The sequence below is a fragment of the Ictalurus punctatus genome, chromosome 18, assembly GCF_001660625.3.
Source record: "Ictalurus punctatus breed USDA103 chromosome 18, Coco_2.0, whole genome shotgun sequence".
Taxonomy (NCBI): Eukaryota; Metazoa; Chordata; class Actinopteri; order Siluriformes; family Ictaluridae; genus Ictalurus; species Ictalurus punctatus.
The window spans coordinates 13,310,850-13,331,711 of record NC_030433.2 but is presented as its reverse complement, the minus strand read 5'-3'; the positions used below and the strand labels follow the sequence as shown (position 1 = coordinate 13,331,711).

The 20,862-nt window shown below is 36.7% G+C and overlaps 1 protein-coding gene across 5 annotated transcripts; it reads left to right on the top strand.

The window, feature by feature from the left end:
- Positions 1-47: 47 nt before the first annotated feature.
- slc29a2 (solute carrier family 29 member 2) lies at positions 48-19,413 on the top strand. 5 transcript variants are annotated; one of them, XM_047161953.2, is made up of 14 exons: positions 49-240; positions 11,309-11,376; positions 12,760-12,801; positions 12,907-12,985; positions 13,061-13,209; positions 13,340-13,479; positions 13,565-13,699; positions 13,820-13,917; positions 15,117-15,192; positions 15,292-15,452; positions 16,958-17,066; positions 17,160-17,245; positions 17,830-18,029; positions 18,804-19,413. In XM_047161953.2, the coding sequence occupies exons 3-14, from the start codon at positions 12,779-12,781 to the stop codon at positions 18,913-18,915; spliced, it is 1,368 nt and encodes a 455-aa protein (XP_047017909.1). In that variant the 5' UTR covers positions 49-240; positions 11,309-11,376; positions 12,760-12,778; the 3' UTR covers positions 18,916-19,413. The 5 variants fall into 5 exon arrangements, with proteins under 5 accessions (XP_053543917.1, XP_047017909.1, XP_017348943.1 ...); XM_017493454.3 differs by lacking the exon at positions 49-240 and adding an exon at positions 8,039-9,372; XM_053687942.1 differs by lacking the exon at positions 11,309-11,376 and having other exon boundaries at positions 48-240.
- Positions 19,414-20,862: the final 1,449 nt, after the last annotated feature.

Below are 20,862 nucleotides of genomic sequence, written 5' to 3'. Positions count from 1 at the left end.
AGTATGTAAATAGAAGAGTACCTAGAAAAGTGGGTTGTTTTAGGTACACTACATCCTGATTCATGCACCTGAAGACCACATTTAAGGCTGACAACTATATGCTTTTCTAGGACATTTTAATGTAATTATATATTACAGAGGTTGGATTACTATCTGTGCATGTTTGCATGTTCTCCCTCAATCCATGTGGGTTTCCTGCAGGTTTTCCATTTTCCTTCCACCTTCCAAAAACAGGTGCAGGTAGGTGGAATGGCTATGCTAAATTGCCTCTAGGTGTGAATGTGTGTGTAATTTGTGCTTGGTGCCATGTGACGGAATCTATGCTGTATTCCAACCTTGCATTTTCCTGGGATTGGCTCCAGATTCACAGAGACCCTGACCAGGATGAAGAGGTTAATGAAGATGAATGAATAAATAATCAGTTCACTAATCTGAATTCAGCAACATTCATCCGGTACTCAGATCCTGTGTCAAGGAAGACTGTAATTTGGAGGATAGGAATCCTTTAAAGTTAAGCTCCTTCAAGGGTCTCTGGTAGTAGTTGTGTAAGAAATGTAATTATGTTAATTTGATTTCTGCTTTTAAAAAAAAACAACAAAAAAAACAGTTTTAGGCAGTGACCTTTCACCTTGTGTATGATTTGCTGAGTGGCCCTAGTTATAACGTGCCTGCATGCAATTTTGTCAGGCTCTTAAAATCGTGTCAACGTAGATAAATGCACCTGCACCTTGTAGTTCATATGAATAAACACTTATTTTTAGGAAGTTACTTATTACATGCTGACAACATGCAACCTAAAGTTACCGCAACAAAATATGCAGAGTTGACTGAGTTGGTTTAGCAAAATAATGGGACTTCCACCTCTTCAATTCAAAATGAAATTCTTTCTTTTTTTACAAAACAGTACTTGTTATACATCAACACAGTTTGACACACTGAACTACCTACCAAATAGTGAATAAAAAAAATTACTAACAGCAAAGACATCCTAAATATCTAAATAAACTCTTGAGAAAAATAAACACAGGAAAGAGTCCAAACACACTTTCATGAATGCACGCACGCACACATACACACTCACACACACACACCTAATCCTAATTCCCATAATCCACGCAAGCCTGTGCCAATTTTTGATAAAGAGTACTGATAAGTTTGTTGTGCAGACTGAAGTACAAAGTCCAGAAAACTTTGGGGTTACAAAATTTAACTCACAGAGATACAGAGTGCATTTGAATACTCAAAAAGCAAAAGGTGACTTACCTATATAAAAAAAAAACCCTAGTTGAGCAACATAGAGCATAGAGCATTCAATTTTATTATCAAATCGTATTTATTCATTACTTAGGGAATTTACTGAGAACTTTTTATTTAGAAGAAAAAATATTATGCCCTTCACTACATTTCGAAACGTGGCATTCAGCCAAAAGAGCATTAGTGAGGTCAGGCACTGATGTCAGGCGAGGAGGCTTGACACACAGTCAGCATTCCAGTTTATCTCAAAAGTGATCAGTGGGGATTGAGGTCAAACAATTGCAAACAAAACACAGGTCTATCCTAAAAATAAATATATAAATAAATATATATATATTTTTAATGTAGGTGAGCAACAATTATTGTCACCCTTTTAGTCAATACTTTGTGCTCTTTTGCCAAGATAACAGCTCTGAGTTTTCTCCTATAATGCCTGATGAGGTTGGAGAATACATGGCAAGGGATCTGAGACCATTCCAAACTATAGAATCTCTCCAGATCCTTCAAATTTTGAAGCCCACGCTGGTGGACTCTCTTCTTCAGTTCACCACACATGTTTCCTATGGGTTTCAATTCAGGAGACTGGGATGGCCATGGCAGGACCTTGATTTTGTGGTCAGTAAACCATTTTTGTGTTGATTTTGATGTATGTTTTGGATCAATGTCCTGCTGGAAGATCCAACCACAGGCCAGTTTAAGCTTTCTGGCAGAGGCAGTCAGGTCCATGATGCCATGTATCCTAAGAAAATGTCCAGGTCCTCTGGCAGGAAAACAGCCCCAAAAAATTAAAGAGCCACCACCATATTTAACCATGGGCATGAGGTACTTTTCCATATGGCTACCTGTCTGTGCGCCAAAACCACCTCTGGTTTTTATTGCCAAAAAGCTCTATTTTGGTTTCATCTGACCATAGAACCTGATCCCATTTGAAATTCCAGTAGTGTCTGGCAAACTGAAGATGCTTGAGTTTGTTTTTGGATGAGAGTAGAGGCTTTTTCTTGAAACCCTTCCAAACAACTTGTGGTGAGGTAGGTGACTTCTTGACTCCACCTTGACAGGCAGCAACCACCTTCATGCCACAGCTTGTTGAGGCCGCCTCCACAATTAAGATCAATTGTGAATTGAATTGATGTCCATTCGGGGACTCAGTGTGCTTGGCCTCACTTGGGATACAGGAGAAATTTGTCCAGAGGTGGGAGTTGAATTCTTTCCTCACAGCATCGTCAGTCAGACATTCCCAGCATACCCTCACTACTCATTTGTGTTTCCTGGGTCTATCCAGCCGGAGTCCTGTTTGTCGGATCCAACTCACCACCAAGTGATGATCAATTGACAGCTCTGCCCCCCTCTTCACCCAAGTGTCCAAAACATACAGCCTTAGATTCGATGATATAATTATGAAATCAATCATCGACCTTCGGCCCAAGGTGCTCTGGTATCAAGTACACTTATGAACTTCATTGTGGTCGAACATGGTGTTTGAAATGGACAATCCATGACTAGCACAGAAGTCCAATTACAACTCACTGCTCAGGTTCAGATCGGAGAGGCCATTCCTCCCAATCACCCCCCCCCCCCCTCCAAGTATCTCCATCATTCCCTACATGCACATTGAATTCTCCTAGTAAGACTACAGAGTTGGTAGGCTGCACCCTATCGAGCACCATACCCACCTTCTCGAGAAGTTTGGTTCCAGAGCCAATGCTATGCATGGAGGTGAGACCAACTATATCTAGTCTGTACCTTTCCACCTCCTCCACAAGCTCCAGCTCTTTCCCCACTGACAACGTGACATTCCAAGTCCCACAAGCCAGTCTCCATTGCCAAGGTCCAGTCTGTCTATGTCCATCCCTACGGCTGCCAATCTGGCATCACACCTGACCTCCACCCTTTGCCTTATGGGTGGTGGGCCCACAAGGAGACTCTGGCAGCCATTTTTACGTAGTTTGCCCAGCCACCAGGTGCTCGCCGACAAACACCATCCCCAGGCCTGGCTCCAGGGGTGGGTCCCAGTATCCCTGTTCCGGGCGAGGGTCTTTCGGTCTTTCTGTCTTTTTAGTCACCATCATGGGGCTCGTCAGGTGGATCTTTATTTGTGTGGAGCCTTGCCTCATACCTTTTTCCCAAGGGAAACCCTACCAGGAGTACTAGCCTACAGACAACATAGCTCCAAGGTTCACAGGCTCACACAAGCCTTTCCACCACAACAAGGTTATGATCTAATAGAGAAATTATTATTATTATTATTATTATTATTATTATTATTATTATTAAATCCTACAGTAAAATTTCTTCTTGTTGAGTATTTTGATAGTGTGTTACATTGTGTCTCATATGTGTCTGTTGGGATCAAATTTGTGAGATGCTTTGAGAATGAGATCTTTTGACATTTTTATTCAGAGTTTATAGTCTTGTGCGAGCGATAGTGCACTTTATGGCGCCATCTACAGGCGACAGACTGTAATTACTGAACCGTTTAGGGTGAAAAGGAAAAAAGAAAGTGGTTGAGAAGGTCCTGGCTGCAGTCTGCAGAACGGGGCGGGAATGCACTTTTGGCGGGGCTACTTGCCAGTCTCATTGGTTAGTGGCAATGTAATGACGTCGACGCCTCAGCATGTTCTCATTGGACTCTATGCAAGTCACTTCCGCTTTGAGTCTCAGTGGCTAGCACAACCTTTGGTGCTTTGGAAGTGATTATTGCCGAGGCAAAATTCGAACCCCCAATACTATTTGGGTATTGTGGGGAACTTGGAGTGGGGTTATCGACTGATGACCTGTATAGGTCCGGAACGATAATATCACAAAGTTCATTGCAAACCTAGAAGAAAATGGCAGGGAAAGAGATGGATAGTGAGAGTGATCGCATGATTTTAGTGAGGAAGATGAGAGAAGGGCAAGTGAGTGGGAAAGCATAGGGAAGGGAAAGAAAGGGAAAAGTCTGAAAAAGAAAGATAAAAGAGGGAAGTGAAAAGGGGGGAAAGAAGGAAAGTCTATATAGCCTAGTTGTTAGATTTGAAGGAGAGGGAGGAATTAAGAAAGTAGACCTGATTAAATTTTTTTTTTAATCATCAGGGGACAGATAGGGGAAGTGAAATATGCAAGTATTCTAGGAGATGGAAATTTGCTAATTGGACGTAATAATGAAGATCAAATTGAGAAAGGTGGGAAAATGATAAACGTTGGCGAAGTTAAGGTCCATAAGGTCGTAAAAGTTGGGGAAATGAGGTTTAATGGTTGCAAAGGAGTGATATATGGGGTTCCCATAAATGTTAATAGTAGAGAAATAATGGAAAACCTGAGAGTGAAAAATGGTACAGTATAAAGTGTAAACAGAATGACAAAAGAAATAGAGAAAAAGGAGACAGAGGCTGTGTTGATTGAATTTGAGGGAAAAGAGATACCTAAGGAGGTATATTTTTGATTTGTAAGGTATAATGTAAGAGAGTATGTAGTCAAACCAATGAGATGTTATAACTGCAAGAGTTTGGACATACAGCCAAAATGTGCAAAGGCAAGAGAAGGTGTGCCAGATGTGGAGGGGAACATGATTATGGGCAGTGTGGTGAGGGAACAAAGCCAAAGTGTTGTAATTGTGGAGGGAATCACAGTGTAGCTTACTGGGGATGTGAGGCAGAAGTGAAGGTGCAGCAGATTAGGGTTAAAGAAAAGGTGTCATATGCTGAAGCAGTTCGGTTGGCTGGTCAGGAAAATCAGAATAAGGAGGGAAGAGGTAATAAACAGAATAAATAAATAGAAATGGGGGAATACATTAACGGAAAGATAATAGGAATACATGGATAGAGAAGAAGAAACTGGTTACTTTCACTGCATGAGTAATAAATGCAATGTATGAAATTAAATAAAAAACAGAAAGGATTCAGGTGATTGTGAAAGCACCGGAACACCATTTGGACATGATAGGATTGAAGTGGGAAGAAGTAAATGAAGAATTTAGGATGCATGCAAGTCAGGAGACATCATGTGTCGGGTGATAATACTAATAATGATAATCTTGCAGTGGAATTCGAGAAGTTTGATAACTATTGGGCAAGATTTTAAACAATTTGTAGCTGGTAGGGGAGGAAAACCAGGGATTGTTTGCATTCAAGAGACTTGGTTAAAACCTCAATTGGATTTTGTTTTGTATGATTATGTGGTGGTAAGATATGATAGAGAGTGGGGAGGAGGAGGAGGAGGAGGATTTGCTACATTTATATATATATATATATATATATATATATATATATATATATATATATATATATATATATATATATATATATATATACATATATACACATATATATACATATATATACATATATATAAAAGGAATACCGTACCACAATTAGGTGTAGGAAATGAGCAAGAATATGTGATAGTAAAGATGTTGGTTGAAAAGAAAGAGTTGGTGATTGTAAATTATTATAATCCTTGTAAAAGACTAGAGTTAAGGAAATTTGATGAGATAGAGGGACAAAATTGTAGCAACATAGTGTGGTGTGGGGATTTTATTGGTCATAATACATTGTGGGGGAGTGATAGAATAGACAATAACAGTCAAATAGTAGAGGAAATGTTAGATGAGAAGAATTTAGTGTGCTTAAATAATGGGGAATGCACAATAATAGATATTAATACAGGGAAATAATCAGTATTGGATCTTATATTAGTATCAAACAACATTGCAGCAATATGTGATTGGTGAGTGTATCAAGAAGGAACAATAGGCAGTGATCATTATCCACTGTGGTGTAAAATAAATATAGAGTTAGCATGGAATACAGAGAACGTAAGTGAGAAATGGAATCTTGGGAAAGCAGACTGGGGAAAATTTCAGGAGGAAAGTAGTAACTATTTAAAACAAATTAAAGTTGAAATGAACATTGAAACATTAAACAACAAAATAAAGCAAGATAAAATATTGGCAGCAGCAGAGTCAATATCCAAGAGTAAAGTAACAATTAAAAATAAAGTAGTATCATGGTGGGATGACAAATGTAAGGAAGTAGTAAAAATAGGAATAACGCATTTAGGATAGTTAAAAGAACACAATTTTCAACACATTCAGTATAAGTAAGCTCAGTATAAGCAAGCTCAGGCAGAAGTAAGGAGGACAATAAGACAAACAAAGAGAACATTCTGGAAAACATATTGTGATTCAATTGGAAACAACTCAGATTGAAGAAATATGGGGTATGATTAAAAATGGGGAGGGGGGGGGCGGTGATAGGAGAGAATGGAGCTATCCAGATATGATTGATGAAAATGAAACTGCAGTAACAAATAAGGAAAAAGCAGAGATTATGGCAAAAGCCTTTGTTAAGATAAACAGTATCTTAAGTACTAATAATTTATCAGAAGAAGTTAGAAGATAGAAGGTGGAGAAAGAACAAAAGTATAGAATGAGGATGCGTTATGTAGGGAAAAGATTGGTGATGGAGAACAAGATGTCCCTTTTAGTATGGCAGAACTGCAAAGAGCATTGAATAATACAGGGAAAACTGCACCGGGAAAAGACAAAATATGTTACAGTATGTTAAAAAATTTAAGTCCAGAAACCCAGGAGAAACTATTGATGTTTTATAATAGAGAATGGGAGGAGGGAAAATTGCCAAAAAGCTGGAAAGAAGCAGTAATTATTCCAATAAGTAAGCCTAGGAAAGATGTGAGTAGACGTTAAGATGCATTAACATCACATACATGTAAAATAATGGACACGTGATAAGTGAAAGTCATTTAGAAGAAACACAATGGATCCTGTGATAAACTTGGAAGAGGAAATCAGGACAGCTCAAATAAACAAAGAAACAGTAATAGCAATGTTCTTTGATGTGGAGAAGGCATACAATATACTATGGAAAGAGGGACTTCTAATAAAATTGCACTTGATTGGAGTTGGGGGGAAAATTTTCAACTAGATCATGGATTTCTTAAATGGAAGGAATATACAGGTGAAGATAGGGTTAAATATATCAAGGCAATATAATGTAGAAAACGGAACACCAGAAGGGAGTGTAATTAGTCCACTTCATTCTCCATAATGATTAATGATATTTACTTAAACTTACCAATAGATATGGGAAGGTCCTTGTTTACAGACGATGGAGCAATTCTGAAAATAAATGAAAGTTTGGTAATTATGATTAGAACTGATGCTGGTAAAAAAAAAAAATTACGTCAATGAAAGTGGAAACAAATCATATATAATAGTTTTATGACAGTTTTTGGACAAAGGTCCATAGAAGACAAAAATGTCTATGTGTAACTTTTTTTAATTAATGCACAAGGGTTAAGAATATGCTTAGGGGCAATCAGAACTTCCCCAGTATGTGTACTGCAGGTTGAAGCAGATGAAATGAAGTTGTGGTTACGACGAAGGCAATTAACAACCAACTATTGGATCAATTTATGGGGACATGCAGATAACCATCCAGTGAAAAAGGTATTACAGAAATGTTGGGAGAAGTAGAAGAGAAAGAAAGAAAGTAGTAAATAGACAGGTGATTTAATATCAAAGGAAATGGAAGTGTATGATAAAGAATTTGTTGAGATGTTCTGGTGTGGTCTGATAAATCAATTTGGTTACTGGAAAACTCAAAGGTTGATCTAGAGCTTTTAAAAAATAAAGGAAGTAGAAGACGTGTATATATATATATATATATATATATATATATATATATATATATATATATATATATATATATATATAAAAACCAGTGAATATTATAAATACAAACATTATAAATACAAAGACAGCATTCAAATATTTACAGATGGGTCAAAGGATCTACAAACAAATGCAGCAGGATCTGCAATATTCGTCCATAGATATGAAACGGGAGTCTGTTTCGGGAACATCTGACAGCTTAAATGTATATACAGTTCAATTTTATGCTATATTAATAGCATAAGAATGTATTGAACAGACCAGGGATAACAACATTTTAATATGTAGTGACTCTGCATCAGCCCTTCTGAGTATTAAGTATGGAATAACTCAAAATCATCAAGAAATATTGTATGAAATTTTGTTTACAAACTCAAGAATATGCAGACTATAGGGAGAAGTATTACATTCATGTGGGTCCCAGCACATGTGGGAACACAGGGAAATGAGAAAGCTGACAGATTGGCAAAAGACACAACAAAAAAGGGGCATGTTGACGTCAAAATTAAGTTATCAAAGTCAGAAGGGAAGAATCTAGTATGGAAAAAGATAATGGAAAAACATCAGTGGGAGCATGAAAAGAAAGGGAGACATCTGTACAGGGTTCAAAATAAAACAGGTATGGTAAGAGAGTGGGGAAATAAAAGGAAAGAAAAAGTTATAATAAGTAGACTAAGCAAGCTAAATAAAACTCTACATGTCATAGGAAAACATCCTACATGTTTATGCTATGAATTTCAGAAGGAGGAGACAGTTAAACAGATCTTTATGTCATGCAAGAGATATTCACAAGAAAGGCAAGAGATGAAGGAACAGCTAAGGAGAATGGTTATAAGAGTTTACAATATTAAAAGTATAATAGAATGTGGAAATGTAGATTTCTGATTTCCATCAGCTGTAAGCCGTAATCATCAAGATTAAAACAAAACAAAAAAACGCTTGAAATATTTCACTTTATGTGTAATGAATCTAGAATATATGAAAGTTCCACTTTTTTAATTAAATTACAGAAAAAATGAACCTTTCCGTGATATTCAAATTTTTTGAGATGCACCTGTATTAAAAAAAAACAAAAAAAAAAAACAGCCAGAGATAAACAACTATATGAATTTGTACATCGACAATATTCACTTACATCGAGATTTATAGTTCTTAATGCCCATGTGACATGACATGACACATAAGCCTAAGTCACAATCAGGCAAGTAAAGCAGTAAGTGGATTCTTGCCTGGAAATGTACTTATGAATGAAGCTTTTATCTTTTTTAATAACAAACAACTTAATATCAAAAATGAGTCCTAAGCATTTCCTTGCCACTAACCAATGAGACCAGTTATGGGCGGAGCGACACATTCTACAGGCTGTATGCACGCGCCAATATTTTGAAACAGAGCGCGGGCTGAGGCTGTGGCAGGTCTCACTACTTCACACTGTCCACCTTTCAAACGTGAGTATTATTCATATCATATATGTTAACCTAGGCTAAAGTAACAGTGCCGATTATGTCAGTTGGAATCTTTATAACAGCCTTCATAGCATTTTATGAGTAAAATTAAATTGCTTGTTCTATGATTTTTTAAAGCCTAAGGTGAAATTATTATGTTTGTGCGTCATAATAATAGTAATACAAGTTGAAACAAAATAACCGCATGGATAGTTTATTATGCTTGCTGAAGTGTTGTATGTGTTGCATTGGTGTTGAAGATTAGCGTAATAAACATTTTAAAAAATGGGTTTCCTTTTGAGGAAAATTTATTTGGCGGCAAAATTTGCGTAAAACAGCGCGCGTTTTCACGCACAACCTCCAACGCTTTAAAAATAAAATAAAACTTCAAAAGTAGAACTAAATGTACGGTCATATCCAGATAAGCTGTCTATGTGCCTATTGACCAAATTTTGACACATTAACATATTTGCCTATAGGCAACTGCATAAAATTAAACTATGGTTATGTATATATAGGATATTCCATACAGGTTATTGCCTGTTTAGTGCATATATGGTGTGTGTGTGTGTGTGTGTGTGTGTATTATTATTATTATTATTATTATATAAAAGATTACATTTAGGTTAAGAAAGAACAAAAACAGGAAGTACGTTTCTGCTTTATGGAAGGCCACTGGAGTCAATACAGGGCCCTATACTGTATCTGTTAAGAAAGCTTGTCGTTATACCATATATGTTGGCTATAAAGATGAGTAGTGACTCCAAGGTAATGTTTGTGTAACAGATTTGTACATAATGTTGCTGATTCATAATTTCTTCATGTAGCCTTATGTTTTTGTCTTACTGATTGTGCTTTATATAATGTCTTTCGATAACGACTAGGTTACTTTGTTATTTCAACTATAATACAATCAAAATTCAGAAAAAGTGGGACAAAATGAGATGCGGAGTTGCATGTTCTCCATGAATTGCACTGTTTGAACACCAGAGGTCCCAATTTGCACAACCCATGGAGTTACAAAAAAAATAAAAATAGAGAGAGCACGCTGGTACCGATAGCTCTGGATGACAGTGACTGACATGCATTTCATGTAATACAGTTACACAACCATGTTATAGCAGTTAAAGAGAGATCTTTATTAATGACAAAATGACAACAACCCCTCGCCACTGCAATCTATGGTGCCCAAGAAAGAGGTTTTGGAACTTGGGCATTTTAGCTGACTTTGGAGCTCTATTTCCGGTTAACCTCAGGTGCTGCTTTGGAGCTCACTATGTTTCAATCGATCATCTTCTCCAGATCAGAGACTTTGTTTATTCAATCAAATTTTGGGAGAATTTATAAATGCATTTATTTTTAAGAGATGGTGAACCTGTAGAACATTTTGTTTATAATATTAAACCTCTGTTTGTAGGTATTTTGGATTTAATTAGTTTTATACAGACATAAATGCACATTGTTCTGCATTGTATATGATTCAGAAATAAAATCATTTTATTTCATCATGATGATCATCAGTCATCATTTTACTTCATTCAAAGTTTGTTCAAAATATTCAGAAAATCTAATTGAATTGAATCAAATGTATTATTACACCCAATAGAATACCTCCTAAAAACATGCCAGCAGGTCGATTGGCTATGCTAAACTGCTGAGTGTGTGTGGGTGTGCATGGTCTTCTGTGATAGACCGGTGTCGCTTTCAGAATGTGCTTCCACCTTGCAAACATTGTTCCTGGGATAGGTTCCCTGGGCAAATAAAAGATTTTTATATATTTATTATCAGACTTATGTACAAAAATAAATTTAGCTTAAGAAAGTAATGCATTGAGTTAAGCTCCAAAATTTGCACATGTATAGACCCCATTGGCATATTGCCGCATCGTCCTGATGCGCATGTCTTGTACTTAAATTGAAACAACCTTGCCATGTTTCAGCACACGTGTTTTACCCAGACAGAGGCAACTTGAATTAACCAAACTGACATCCGAATCTCTTACCCAAGGTAAGATACTATTTTAGACAGCATGACCTACACACACTATTCTTATCATACACATTCTTATCTATATTTCGATTTGAATACTTAAACTGTAGTTTAACTTGCTTGGACAGTTGAAATGGTAAAAAAAAAAAAAAAATTAATGGGGGGGCTTTTCCTTTTTTTTGTAGTGATTTTATTGAGTTTATTTTGGTGTGTATCTCATTTTTTCTGCTTGTTTTTGGTAATGAATTGCTTTTTGTGTTAGGTTAGGGTTTATCTTAGAGTTTAATCTATCAGAAATGTTAATACAGTTGCTCTATTTACAAATCATCGCAGAATTTTCATCACAATGTAGTTAAATAAAACATAGAATTGGTCTGATTATTGGTAAATATTTAAGCTCTCTTTTAGAACACGCTGGTCTCAAGATTAACAGGCAGTGCATGAATCACTAACACGTGGTGCCAGGAAGTGAGGAAGTACAAGCAGTGTTAAAAGTTCCTCGTAGCAATGTGGTTCTTATAGAATTGTCTTAAAGAAATGGTAGTCAGGCATGTGCGAATTGCTTATGCTGGTTTAGTAGTGAAAAATGTCTATGTATTAGAAGAGGCAGTTGGTCTATATGCTACAGTGAAAAAGACAGGTAATACATTTGAAGTAAACATTTCAGTGGATCTTAATACAAATGGCAAGGAGCTGAACTACAGTATCTAACCTGTAACAAATGGCTCAACGTCTGAACTACAATGGACAAAAATTGGATTACTCGTTTATTCATTTGTTTATCTTATCTTATGGGCTACAATGGCATTTGTTTGAATATACTGCAATGGCGTGTAAACAGAAATAATAGAAAGAGAATATCTTTGGGAAGGTGGGATTGGGATTGTATTTTTATATAGTCTAAAAGCATGTTTTTATTTTTTATTTTGTCAGTGCATTGTTATAGTAAGTTTTCCAAAAATGGAATATATTCAGGGTAGAGGAATTTGTTCTTTATGATGACATATTGAGTTGTCTTACTAACTTCCAGAGAGAGAGAGAGAAAAGGCTTAGGAGAGAACTGTTTATAGCTGTTATAAGCGATAACAGGAAACAACTTGTTTCGCCGGCGCTGGACATTATAAAATATAACTGTAATAAAAATGGATTTAAAAAATGACATTTCTTTAATAAATAAAAATATGAAACTGAAAATAATCAACTTCAGGGTAGTTGATAGTTTTCCTATAGCAGCTTATGATCTATTGTGTTTTACTCCTTCCTTAGCCTACTATAAGATTTTATATGGGCAATGAGAATTTAATAAACATCTAGATCCATAATTCTGAATTAATTACCTCATTCATATCATTCTATTTATTAGTGAAGGTTCCTTTTCTCTCTTTGTCTTTTTGTCTTTAGGCAGAACTGAGGGATAAAAATGGTATTTGCATCAGATAACAGGTGGGTCTTTTGCTTATACTCACAACCCAAGTTTTGGTTTTAGAATTTATTACTAAGTAAAACTACCTACCCTAATACCAAACTAAGTTGCTTTTTCTTTGACAGAGGCTTTGTGACCATCATCTTTTTCATACTGGGCATGGGAACACTTCTTCCATGGAATTTCTTCATCACTGCCTTCGATGTAAGAAGCATTATGATTTTTTAGGTGTGCATTTTCCCCCAGAAATCTATATCACTCATTTGCTGTCTTTCACAGTATTTTAATGAAAGGCTAAACACAACAACGTCAAGCAATGTTTCGGAATCTCACAAGACCGATCCGTACATGTTCGACAACATGTGTGTGCTGCTTTCCCAGCTACCTTTGCTGTTGTTCACATTCCTGAACTCATTTCTCTACCAGCAGTAAGTACATATTGATTTGTTTATATTCAGTTTTAAGGACAATAGAGATAAATAAAAATAAAAAGTCAAACTATGTCTCTGACTGCTTTGGGGGGTGTGTGATGTGATGTCTCTTTATTTTGCTTTGTAGTATTCCAGAAAGGATGAGGATAGCTGGCAGTATGGTCTTCATTTTACTGCTGTTTATCCTCACAGCCACTTTAGTGAAAGTCAAAATGGAACAGGATCTTTTCTTCTCCATCACAATGTCAACCATCTGGTTCATCAACAGTATGTCTGGCCACATTATGGCTTAATGCAAATAAATAGACACAGTCTGATCAGTTGTGATCATTGTAAACTTCTCTGCTTCTAGTGTTCGGGGCGGTGCTTCAGGGCAGTCTGTTTGGTCTTGTTGGGAAATTTCCTCCAAAATATAGCTCGTGGTTTATGAGTGGCCAGGCCATGGCTGGCATCTTCTCTGCGGCTGCCATGTTGATGTCAAAGATCTGTGAGTATCAGTGAGCTCCAATTGCACAATATGAATTTATTTTCCACTCTAAACGATTAATGTGTTATTGTGGATCCTTAATGAAAGTTGCCTTTGACTGTGTTTGCTTTGTATCTCTAGCTAAAACAGACAACGAGAGTGCAGCTTTAGGCTACTTCATCACTCCCTGTGCTGCGACACTCCTCACACTGTGCTGTTACTCGGTGCTGCCCCACCTGGTACATTCCTTCATTATGGCTTTCTTAGTTCATAAAAACACTCAGTGTTATAAGACAGTGGTTGTCAAAATTGGGTCTGGGGATCCCAGAAGTCTGTGAAGCATAGCCAGGGATAGTGTGAGGTTACCCCGATCAGCCGTAACATGAAAAAAATTGACAGGTGAATAACATTGATTGTCTTGTTACAATGGCAGCTGTCAAGGGGTGGGATATATTAGGCAGCAAGAAAAAGCTGATGTGTTGGAAGCAGGAAAAATGGACAAGCATAAGGACTTAGACAAGGGCCAAAATGTGATCACTAGATGACTTGGTCAGAGCATCTAAAAAACGGTAGGTCTTGTGGGGTGGTCACGGTTTGCAGTGGTTAGTACCTAACAAACGTGGTCCAAGAAAGGACAACTGGTGAACAAGCAACAGGGGCATGGGCACCAAAGGCTCACTGATGCGTGTGAGGAATAAAGGCTAGACCATCTGGTCTGATCCCACAGAAGAGATACAGTAGCACAAATAGCTGAAAAAGGTTAATGCTGGCTATGATAGAAAGGAGTCAGAACACAGTGCATCGCTGCTTGCTGCGTATGGGGCTGTGTAGCCACAAATCGGTTAGAGTGCCCATGCTGACCTCGTCCACCGCTGAAAGCACCTACAATGGGCACGTGAGCATCAGAACTAGACAATGGAGCAATGGAAGATGGCGGCCTGGTCTGATGAATCATGTTTTCTTTTACACCATATGGACGGCCAGGTGCATGTGTGTTGCTTGATTGGGTAAGAGATGACACCAGGATGCACTATGGGAAGAAGGCAAGCTGGCAGAGGCAGGGAGATGCTCTGGGCAATGTTGTGCTGGGAATATATATACATATAGATATATGACATGAATAATGTTATTTATATTAGGCAACAAGTGAACAGTCAGTTCAGACTAATATGAGATGTTGGATTATATTTAGAGGAGTTTTGTATTTAATTTTACAGTTATAGGGCTGGATCCAAAGCACTTGAGAACCTATGTTGTAAGATGTAATCCAATCATGTTTATCTTAATAAGTGCTATGTTTTACAGTACAGACACCTTAGTCCCATCCATAATATTTGAAAGAATTTTATTATTACATCATACTAGATGTCAGCAAATGATTCATTCTAAACTTAGTTACTATGCTATGCATGTATTTTATTTATGAACTTTTTTTCAGAAATTTGCTGGACTATATTTAGAAGCTGGAATTAGAAACAAAGAGACTAAGCTAGATTTGGATCTCAAACAAAAGGGTTGGTCTCAGACATTGAATTTTTAATAAAAGTTACTTTTAGTAAATTTTGAGACTTGAGTAACTTTCATGTTTTAAAGGTTTTTGTCTGTTGCTGCAGAGAATGTGGCCTTGGTCAAAGTGAAGCCCACTGATTTTGACTATACTCCAGAATGCAATGGTCAAAGTATGTTAACTCACCCTGATGCTGAAGCCTTCAAGACTGTGGCTGGAGTAGAGAAGCAAGAAGAAAAGTTGCCAGTGTTGGCAGTTTTTAAAAAGGTACATTTAAAAAACAACAATGTTTTATAATGATACACAAGTGGTGGTCTGGGAAACCTGTTGGAAACTTTGATTTTCTGCTGATAATACACTTTGACACGTCTCTTTTAAGAAATCCTTTATAATCTTGCCTATACTTTCTGCAAAGATTTTCGGTAAAGAGCCAGTTTAACAAACACGGTGGTAACAACAGTCTGCCTGAAGATGTCTAATACCTAGCTAGTCAAGTGTAATTTCCACACAGTTAATGTCACACTTTGATCAAGTTGTTGGAGATATGTGTCATAGTGAAATGGACAAAAGTCTAATCAACTCATTTTGTAATCAAATACTGGCTGCGATGATACTCCTGTGCCATCACACCATCATCAAAACATAGAAACATTCTGACACACCGCACAGATGAGACAGATCTTTGTGACTTTGATTGTGGCAGGATGTTGGTACCAGATGGGTGGTTTGATTATTATTTTATTGACTGTTTTTGAGTATTATTTTGTTACCATTGGCAGTCATGAATCTGATAAGATCACAGTGACATGTGGAATCGAACAGGAATAAATTTTTGGACCCATTTTATTCAATCTCTATATGCTCCAATTAGATCAAGTCATAGAGAAGAACATTGTTTACTCACCAAGCTCTCTCACCAAATGATCACAAACCAATATCTGTGTCTGTATACCAGTCCTTCCAGGATTTTGCGATCACAGAAATTAACCCAAAATCAAGGAAATGCCGCAATATTCAGAGGAGCTTGCAATTTTTTCAAAATTACCACAGCTTTTTCGAGATTTGGGCCAAGGCACGTGATGTCATCACAACAGGCATTCAGTCAAATCCCACTTGGATTCACGTGCTTTGAACATGAGTACAGCTAGGTGTCATTTACCAACAAACATCACTGCGAAAGACCGTGTAAAACAATTTTGTGCAATTGCAATTTTGCCAATTCAAGTAGTTTTCCGAAAAAAGCACAAAAGAATTAAAAAATCCGCAGCAAAATCGAGCATTTATGGTCGAAAAAAAATCCACAAAAAAATTCCACAAAATCCTGTATGGACTAGTGTATGGAGCAGATAAATAGAATGTGTCAAAATGTCCCTCAAGTAAATAATGACAAAACAGAGGTTATGGTATATAGCAAAGAGAACCTCAGAATTAGTGCAGATTTCGAATCCAGGGGGGCTAAAAACCAAAGACCATGTCCAAAATCTTGGTGTTCTAATAGACTCCAATCTGACCGTTATGAGCCATAATTTAAGCAGTCCACATCCTGCTCAGCACCCTTCTATATCGATACATACACACCAAAGTCCACTTACACACAACAAATCCATTAATCATACAAATGATTAGGTAACTGTCAGGTAAATGAATGCATATTTTATTTCCACATCTCTGTTGTAAAGGGTTTTTCCAGGCTACCACACATTCACATTTTGTATTTGTAATATTCCATATGGATAATATTCTTAATCATCAATCATTTTTTTTCTTTTTAGATTTGGGTGATGGCCTTGTGTGTGACCTGTGTTTTCAGTGTCACATTGTCTGTTTTTCCAGCAATCACGGGGTTGGTAAAGCCAAACGGCCTGTTTACAGGAACATTGGGTAGGTCAACACAAACACATTCTTTTCCAGCTGCTAAAGAAGAAACCAGAATAAAGCGTGAATTTGATTTCTCTTTTCATTTCTCTCCCTCAGCCGACATTTTTACACCCCTCTGTTGTTTCATGGTCTTCAATGTGATGGATTGGATTGGCCGAAGTGCCACCTCCATTTTTCAGTGGGTAAGGTTTCGGGATATATTTTTTTCTGACAAAAACATCTGGGCCTTTAAGGCTATGCATACATTTTGCATACAATTATATTTCAATATTCACCACTCATGTCAGAGACAACTAGTTTAAAAGAGTAGTAAAGGAGGTCATCTGTCTCAAACTGGAGCAAACATCTTTGATTATAATATCATGACGTCATTGCTGTTTAATACGAGGGATTCCCCAACAACCAGTAGAACTAATGAGTGGTGAAATGTGAAAAGTCCAATCATCAAGAGTTACTGTTATTAGATAAGTAAGGAACAAGACCGTGTTTTATATATTGTTATAATATATTAATACTAATAATAATTGCACATATCTTGTATTCACTGTTGCACCAGAGTAGTAGTCTGATAGTGTTTCATTATACTGTACAACCCTTGTATTGGTGTGACAATAAAATTGAAATGAATAGAATAAACCTGTGATTTCAATTAGTCTGAATTGCTGCTATTCCAATCAGATTAACATCACAGTGGTATAATGTTAGTTTGTGTACACTTAACCATTTATTTCCTGTTGTTAGTAATACTTGCTATCTGTTGTCATAGCCCAGAAAGGACAGCTGTCTGTTCCCCATCCTTGTGGCAGCTCGTGTGATCTTCATTCCTGCACTCATGCTGTGCAACATTAAAACCCGCACCTATCTATCAAGTCTTTTCAAACATGAATTTGCCTACATAACCATCATGTCATTGTTTGCCATGACAAATGGATATTTTGCCTGTCTCTCCATGTCCTATGCACCACAGTAAGTAATACTACACATCACAGTACTCTCTTAAAGCCTAATTTGTTAGAATCCATAATTGAATAGGTTGCCATGGCACACCAGAGTTTAAAAGAACTTTGTTACTGTTGTCTAAAATGAAATATATTCTATAATTTACACAATATGCTCAAATATTTGTGGACATCTGACGATCATATCCATATGTGGTTCTTCATCAAACTGTTGCCATAAAGTTGGAAGCACACACTTTTAAAGGATGTCTTTGTATGTTTTAGCGTTAAGATTTGCCTGCACTAAAACTAAGAGGTATAGATCTGTTCCACTATTACAATGCTATTGTGCACAAAGTGAAATCCATGAGGACATGGTTTGTCAAGGTCAGAGTGGAAGAACTTGAGTGTCCTGCACAGTGCCCTGACCTCAACCCCAATTAACACCTTTGCGATGAATTGAAACACTGACTGCACCCAGGCCTCCTCGCTCTACATAAGTGCCTGATCTGTCTAACAATCTTGTGGCTGAATGGACACATCCCCATAACCATGCTCCAAAATCTAGAGGAAAGCCTTCCCAGAAGAGTGGAGGTTATTATAACAGAAATGAGAGAACTAAATCTGGAATGGGATGTTTAAAAAACAACAACAACAAAAAAAAACACATATGGGTGTGATGGTCAGGTGCCCACAAACTTTTGGTCATCGTAGTGCATCTTTTATGGATTGAGTTTTACACAGAATACGAGTAGTGTACATTCATTATTAGTATAATGCTCATTCATTTATTGCTCACTAGGTTAGTCAGGCCTAAGGATGCAGAGACTGCTGGGGCTTTGATGACCTTTTTCCTGGCTTTGGGACTGTCACTTGGAGGAGTGAGCTCATTTGTCTTGAAAATACTGCTATAGTTTTCAACAATCGTTCACTGGTCATGTTACTGCTATTCAAAGAGCTGTTCTACTTTCGTGTTATTCCTTAGTAAAGTATAGATGTACATGTTGCTGTGGTTTGATTAGATTTTGATGACATTTTAGTCATTGTTCGAAGTGACTCAATTTTTGTAATAAATTTCTTCAAATTGATGATTATACTTCTCCCAGGTGTATCATCGTGATGTTGGTCAAGATTAATCAGATAATATATGCTGGTGTAACAATTAAATTAACTTTGTGATTTTTTTTTATTCTTTGTTATGCGTTTATTTTATATTGACAACTGCATTTTTATGGGGTTTTTTTTTTTTTTTTTTACAAAAAAATGTTTTGAACTATTGTTGCACTGTATAACTATCGCATTTCTTTTCAAAGCAGCAATGCTGTTTTATGCTTTTAATGATTTATACTTCATGTGGGTCAGGTCAGTTTTATGGTTTTTCATGTTTTTCTAATAAAATTGTTGTATTTTGGTGTCGTGTCTGTCGGGTCATGCATTCACGGTGTTGCTGTTGTCCAGAAGCATGTTAGATCTCCTTCTAACTCTAAAGTTTCTTTAAGTTTCTTTGTCTTCACTCCAGCAGAGTCTATGTGCACATTATAACCTTAGATCACTCCAGTGTAATAGTTAAATAATAAACAAATATTGTTTTGTACAAGAATCTTAAGGAGACCATCAGCATAGCTGTCACCTGTCTTTTTATGAGAAATGACCGATACTGCACTAGCCATTTGTCCTCTGACCCACTCCATGATCTCAGACAGCTTTGTTTATACTCTGCACTCCATTGCATTCCTAACAGAAACATGTTCAAATGTATTTATAACATGGCTATGGAAAATAGTTGTTTCTGTTTGGCTTGCAAGTAAATAAAGTTAAATAATTGTATTGCAGTATCTCTGAGTTTGGGTGTAATGTGTTACTGTAATCTAATGACTTTTTTGATTACACAGTAACGCAATGTATTACATTTTAAATTTATGTAATAAAATTACGTTACTTGCGTTACAAATATATTGTTAAGAAAACAATAAGTCAATTTTTCAAATAAATCACATTTTCCCTCGAAGATTTTTTCTTTAGCCCCGAATAATTCTCCACTTGGAGCAATTTGTCACTACGTAACTGAACGTCAGTAAAAGAAGACTGCCTTTAATTTTATATCTACAGTGAACGGAGGCAAGACCAATCAGACAGGAAAAATATGTGGAAACACTCATGTCTTATTGGATGAAAGCTCTCAATTCTGCCAAATGTTCACTCAGTCAGTGTGACGAAAAATGGATATGTAGTTGTTTTTTTTTAATCAGTAAAGGGGTTGAAACTGAAACACTAACATTCTCTGATGCTGAGCAGGAAAACAAGGTGTGTAAATGTCTATATGAGTTCAAGTTTATGTGAACATGATATGAGCAGAGCATAAAGAAAGATAATGTACTTTGCATGGCTCTGTAGTAACTAAACCTATACAATGATGGCTTAGTTGTGCCTCCCCTTGACTAGCAACACCAAACTAGTCTAGCTTAGAGAAGTTTTATATTTTAGCAGTCTGGTAGTCCTACAAACAGTGACAACACCCGAGGCACGTTTTATGATAAATCCAACTTTTTCTGATCATGTCATACATTGACGTGTGCTAAAATTATTGAAAGAACAGAGTTTCACTTTGTAGCGTATTTTTGTAGGTTTGATAGGCTTTGAAAGAAACGTGAAAGTAAAGTAATTAATCATCTGATTACTTTTCACATACAGAAATCAGTAATGTAATCAGATTATAATTTTAAAGTAGTCATTAGTAATCTGTAGTGGATTACTTTTTTGAGTAACTACCCAAAACTGGTCTCGAATACAGAATCAGTCCAAAATGTAATCACTACTCACTTCTAAATGTGCCTGATTACTATTCATGATAGGATGCCACC

Bases quoted from the DNA above. Each gene is read 5' to 3' on its own strand.
- slc29a2 (XM_053687942.1), top strand. From the start codon at position 12,779: ATGGTATTTGCATCAGATAACAG. The intron at 12,802-12,906 runs GTGGGTCTTTTG...TTTCTTTGACAG, and splicing joins GTATTTGCATCAGATAACAG to AGGCTTTGTGACCATCATCT. The intron at 13,210-13,339 runs GTAAGTACATAT...TTTGCTTTGTAG, and splicing joins AACTCATTTCTCTACCAGCA to TATTCCAGAAAGGATGAGGA.